Below are 6,126 nucleotides of genomic sequence, written 5' to 3'. Positions count from 1 at the left end.
AATAGTTCAGGACATACAACATCTATCAAAAAACACTTGTACAACTGTCTCTTACCACTCTCCCGGTGGGTGCGTGCCACTCTCCCTTCCTCACCACCCCAAAGGACCCGGAGCCCAGCTTCTCTCCCAGAAGCAGCTCGCTGTCCTGGATCAGACAGGGCAGAGCCCGACTGACACTCTCCTGACTCTGGGCCGGGCTGCCTCCGCTCCACTGCTCCCCACTGTCCAGACCTCGACTGCTCAACCCCTGTGTGCATCAATTAATTCATTAAAACAGCTGATTACTGCAATGCCTGATTACACACATTAGATATGAACATATTTCAGACCTTGGGAAGCCATGATCGTGATTTTGTCTTGTAGCGTTTCAGAGCATCCCATAATCTTCTTTGTGCTGCAAGAAAAAAAAACTGTAATTATACCCAACATGATATTTCTGTCTGATTTCAAAATCCCAGTTTTAGTGTTTAATCTAAAGTAAATGTTACTGTTTTATTAACATGTTTTAACCAACAATTACTCCAATGTATCCTTCAGCACAACACTGTTATTATTTCACTGATCAAACAGGATATTGGAGCAAAAATAACTTTATAAAAGTGATGATTAGTCAATTAATCAAATTGTTGATCAACAGAAAATGTATTCTTTGTTTTGATTAGGGCAATTATTAATGAAAATATTCTCAAATGTGCGAATTTTCTGCTTATTTCATATAATTGTAAATCTTTAAATTTTGGGATTGTTGATCAGAAACAACAAGACCTTTATAGACGTCACCTTCAGCTCTGGAAAATTGTGATGGACAATTTTCACAATTTGAAATCTCTAGCTGTTGAGAATTACACACACCTCCTGTTGTAACTCTCTCCACGTTTTACCATGTGTTGGTAGCGCCAAGTCACCACAAAAGATATGATGGTGATTTCTTAGAATACATTTTTATACACGCCCTCAAGTATCAGCATGTCAGAGAATAAAAATACATCATTGCTTTTGCAGAAAAAGGGTGTAATCCTAATATAAACAGAGTGCACATCCAAAAAAAAACAGTTGTTGGGTCTAAAAACAACCTGAGGGCAGAAGTGAGAGAAGAGATTGTCACACTGCACTGATCACTCTTAAAAAATGTATTTAACCAAATTAATCTACCAGACTTGTAGTGCAGAAGACAGCCACCTGACTGAGGGGTGTATTAATGTGTCAATATACTGATTTGCTCTGAGGAAGAGGAAGTCTTCCCTGTCTCAGAGGACAGACATGTCTTGGTTTTTACCAAGCGTGGATGATCAAAGGAGGCGATCACGCTCACCTGGTTTGCTGATTCCTATCTGCTCCAGGTCGGACTCCTTGACGTAGGAGAAGTGCTCGATGCGGGTGATGTTGAGGCCATCTCTCACGCGCAGGTAGAACTTCTCCAACTGGACCTCAGCCAGGAGTTGGTACAGCCACTGAGTGTCCTTGTCCATCAGCATGACCCAGCCCACCTGCCTTTAGAGCCAGAGGTTATAAGACAATGCAGGGACACTTATTTTATCTTTTGTTTTTCAGTTTTCCTTGTACATCTAAATTCCTTACATTAAATCTCATCAAATCTTTTGTTTTTGGTCATTAAAGGACAGAAACTGAGCGCTCAGCTATGTTTTCCAGTCTGGGGACCAAAGACAAAACCCAAAGACACAATTACAAACCAGTGCTCTATCTGAATCTTCCCCATCTCATTAAAGAGCCTGTTAAACCGCAACTTTGCTCCCACTCTGGCCTTGTTAGGTTACCATGGAGACCTAACAAAAAGCCCTTGGTGTGAAATGCCAGAGGGGGATTGCTCAGCTTTTGTCTGTGTGCCAACTTGTAACCAGTTATTTGTCAGTATCATATGAGAAGGAATCTCATACTGGAAACTAATTAACTGTATGTGGCAACATTTCAAAGTAGCAGAAGAGCATATATGAACATGAAGGTACACCTCAACATACAGGCCGTTAGCTGCTCGAATGAGAGTGAAATCACATGGGCGAAGTGGTGAAAGGTGACAGAAGAAGCACTGGAAGCGGAGGCATGCAAAGAGGAAAGGGTGGACGAAGGGGACAGGAAACGAACAAAAGATTTCATATTTCGTATCAGTGCTGTTCACTGGGTTGTGAGTCAGACTGAGTCCTGACGCAAACTGACAAACTGAGAGGTGGAAACATTATCTTGTTGGTGGTTTAGAGGCACCAGTCAGACAGGATCCTGTTCACACAGTATTTATTTAACTGCTGAAGACATGCTGTGTGTTGACAGCGGCCTGACTCTGTTATAAGGCTGACTGTGGCGTCATTTACACTTACAGACCTTTGAGGTTGACAATTAAGTAATTACAGTGCCCTGAGCCGTGAGTGCAATAACAAGAGATGATTATGTTTGCCCAGCTTCCTTATTGCTTAAAAACTCAAATTAAAACGCAGCCAATTCCTCTTTTGTTGGATATAATCTTCCGTTCATGTTACTAGAAGGTTGTTCGGCCATAAATCACCTGCTTATCAGCACGCCGAGCCCAGCAGGTATGAGTCAGGGAACATTCCCCTGTCAGCTACCCCGGGAAAAGAATGAACATTTACAACAAACAACTAACACTAGCTACTTCGTCTGCAGCAGCGAGTCGGCTTATTCTTACACTGATGCTGCAAAAACAAGGCAAGTGGGAGAGGGTGCTAGCCTGGGCTTGCATTCATTTCCCAGGGACAACTCCCAGAATTAATTTGCACCTGACTTAAGTGACTGTGAGACTCGGCAGGACACATTCAAATTCAAAAGAACACACTTAAGTGGTGCATGCTGGTAAACACAGAGACCTCTGTGATCTCTCTGTGTACATAGTGATGAATCTTTAACCTGCACAGCTACTGAAAAAAAAACAACCTCTCAGCCTCATGGCATGTGTGACCAAGAATCCAACTATTTAGCTAATGGCTTAATGTGGTTGAACGGTCACTGGTTAAACTGGCCCTGACTTTTATCTTACAAGGCATTATCTGCAACTTCAAACTGCCAACAGCGGTGTTTATCCAGTAAGGCCACACTTGTGTCGGAGAGCATTTGTTTACAGTGGCCATGCCGGCTTCCTCTGACTGACTCCCAAGAACAAATCAAGATCACAGCCCACACACTTGAGAAGCTCATTCATCTCTGACAGAGCTGCATCGGCACCAAACATGACTATAGATCACGCTCATATAAGAGAAGTGAAGGGTGTGCCTCTTTGAAGAACTGCCCAAGATGTTGTGCATTTTTTCGAAGTATAGATATGAGCACAGGAGTGGAAGACATATTTACATCTTTTACCTCAGTCAAAGTAGCAATAAATGTACACACACACACATATATAATGTACTTGTATATGTGTAAATATAAGTACTGTTTATGCAGCAGCCGCTCTCAGTGTTATGTTATTATATGTTATGTTGTTGGATTACTATCATTGATGTGTTAGCAGCACCTTCATGTTTAAAGTCTATTTTATGAACTGTATAGCTTATAGTAGTTTAATATATAATAATGCACCATCATGACCACGTTTTGTACATAAAACCTCAATTTGAGAACTAAAACTACAGAGCTATGTCAAATAAATGCAACATTTCCCTTTGAAATAAAGTTCATAGTATCATAAAACTCAACTGAAGTATCTAAAAGTGTAATTAAGTAGTTTATATTTAAATGTAGGCCTTCTTAGTTTATTCCAAATCTTGTAAAAGAGACACAGTATGGTCCTTTGGGATATCTGCCATTCATGTTTACTCTCAATTATACAGTAAAAGGACATTACATGTAGCATTAGGGTCTTCAAACACGTTCACAGACAGATATAAGATCTGACACTTACCGTTAATCAAAATAATTCAGGTCTCCGGTAGTTAACAGCTACTTCTTAACCACACACGCCCCGAGACAAGTGATCCATGTTTGCTCTGAAACCTCCAGCGACGTCGACGGAGGGGCTTTTTTTTTCTTTTCACAAATCACAACTTCTCTCTGAATCCTAAAATAGCCCCAAATAATCCCCAATCTGACGGATTCGTGCAGAAGATCAACACACGGAGATATATAACCTGTATACTATGTTACATGTGAGCCACTAAGCGCCTCACTGATCTACCTACCTGTGTGTTTTCGGCTCTTTTTCTCCGCCTCTTTCCAGTTTCCTCATGTGACCACACCCCTACTTTACTCACCTGAGCTTGCAACAGCACAAACATCCATACAATACTAAATTCCCTGCACAGGTAATGACGTTACCTGATGCCATAAGTCATCAGCACAAAATAACAGACATAGGTCACCAATTAGTAACCATGTGGCAATGTGGTGGAAAATAGAAGTTAAACTCACATTGGATGCACTTTTTAAAACACGTTTTACACAAACAAGTGGATTTAAAGTTAATAAACTCAATTGACTCTTTATTAAGTACATCTACTTAGAACAGTTTTAGCTTTAGTTTTAATAATAATAATAATAATAATAATAATAAACCCTATAATGTGTAGTCTTTGTGTGAAGCTGTTTTAGTGTAGAAAGACGTATAAAAAACACCTCATAAAAATACAATTAAATTCAGCAGTCGGCTACCACAAATATCAGCCTCTAAAATGACCATAAAGTTCAGCAGCAGGACTGTTGTATATTGCATTAATGAAGCTATAGAAGTGTGGGCCTATAAACCTTCAACTGAATAAAATGGGAATATTAAAGCAATTAAATCTAGTTAATTATCATATGACTATACAGCCTAATTTGTTCTGGTGTGTTGTTTTCCTTACAGTAATTGATCACAAACATCTTTTTAACTGCTACCATGACTCAAGTTATCTAATAAAACTTCCTATAACTCGTGGCGGAGGTACACATTATTACTGTCAATAACATTATTCATTCTCTCCACTGCTATTATGTCTAATGAAACTTGCAATTACCTATGAGTCAAATAAGGAAACTTGAATGGTTTTCTGTCTCTGTCTCTCCTTCATGTCTGCTGTTGCCAAACAAGTTTGACAGGATTTTTTTCTTTCTCCCAAGAGGCTGATCATTTGAATGCAAACTGTGGCGGACCTGACTGCACTTTGCACTTCCTGGTACAGTATGTCCCACACAATCCTCCCTTCCTGCCTCAATTACTCAACACACAATAGATTTCAGTAGATCAGCCATTCAAAGGACCCTGCAAACAGGAGCTGCTGTGGAGATCTGTTTACACCTCTCGATGCACTTCAAACCAAACCAGATTAAGAAACCGGTGGTAGTTTTGTTTGATGATTGAGAGCTTGAGACTTATAGCAGAATGAAATTGGGTTTTTAGGAATTCACATTAGTTTCTCACAATGCTGCAGCCAAGAGCTTAACAAACAATACAAAAAAGCACAAATGATGACCGGGTAACAAAGCATCAGCATAACTCACAATTCATGTAAGTCATCATTAACCCACCCGACAGGTATTTAGACAGCAACTGGTCATTTCCAGGATTTGATGAGCAGTTGATTCTTCAGGGCTAACAAGGAGTGTGTGTTTACAGTTCTTCTGCTGCCTTAAACCTCTGAGGCTAAAGTTCCTGAGTGTCAGTTTACACTGTGCAAATGTGTGAAATAATGCACAGAAAGAATATTGGCATTTCGATGGGATCAAACCAACAAAATGATTAATAATTAATATTATTTAAGCCCTCAGATATGCTGTAATTCTCACAATGTGTCCTGGACAGGCAAGGTGATTAAAAAAAGATAAATAAGATTAGATTACACTGTGTCGATCCCCTGAAGTGAAATTAAGAGTAGAAAAGTAGAAAAGTAAAAGTAGAAAAAACCCCTCAAATAACAAATAGTTAACAAAAAGTTAGAAAGCTATACACAGCACATTACCACAAATGTAATAAAAGCAAAACCAGTTTTCACATATTCCAGACGAAACTGACACTGTTGACATATGTTAAATAAATACTTTAAATTATTTGTGTAGCTTTTTTGTGTGCACTATTCCCTGCACCATCTCTTCACATTTGCGTGTGTGTGTCAAACATTGAGTGAATTTTCCCATTGGGGATGAATAAAGTTAATCTTCTTCTTCTACTGTGCATAAGAGAGATCACAC

General features: G+C 39.5%; 1 protein-coding gene across 1 annotated transcript in view; it reads right to left on the bottom strand.

The window, feature by feature from the left end:
* tnk1 (tyrosine kinase, non-receptor, 1) overlaps positions 1-4,141 on the bottom strand; it is a gene marked incomplete in the record, with an annotated part of 7,560 nt that extends 3,419 nt beyond the window's left edge. Inside the window, 4 exon segments of the mRNA XM_035674923.1 lie at positions 56-247; positions 330-394; positions 1,313-1,491; positions 3,866-4,141. Coding sequence (XP_035530816.1) covers positions 56-247; positions 330-394; positions 1,313-1,475 — 420 coding nt within the window.
* Positions 4,142-6,126: the final 1,985 nt, after the last annotated feature.

This window comes from Morone saxatilis, unplaced genomic scaffold, assembly GCF_004916995.1.
Source record: "Morone saxatilis isolate NCDOM2014 unplaced genomic scaffold, NCSU_SB_2.0 Contig4, whole genome shotgun sequence".
Taxonomy (NCBI): domain Eukaryota; kingdom Metazoa; phylum Chordata; class Actinopteri; family Moronidae; genus Morone; species Morone saxatilis.
Note: the sequence above shows the minus strand (reverse complement) of the source record. Positions and strands in the feature narration are given on the sequence as shown.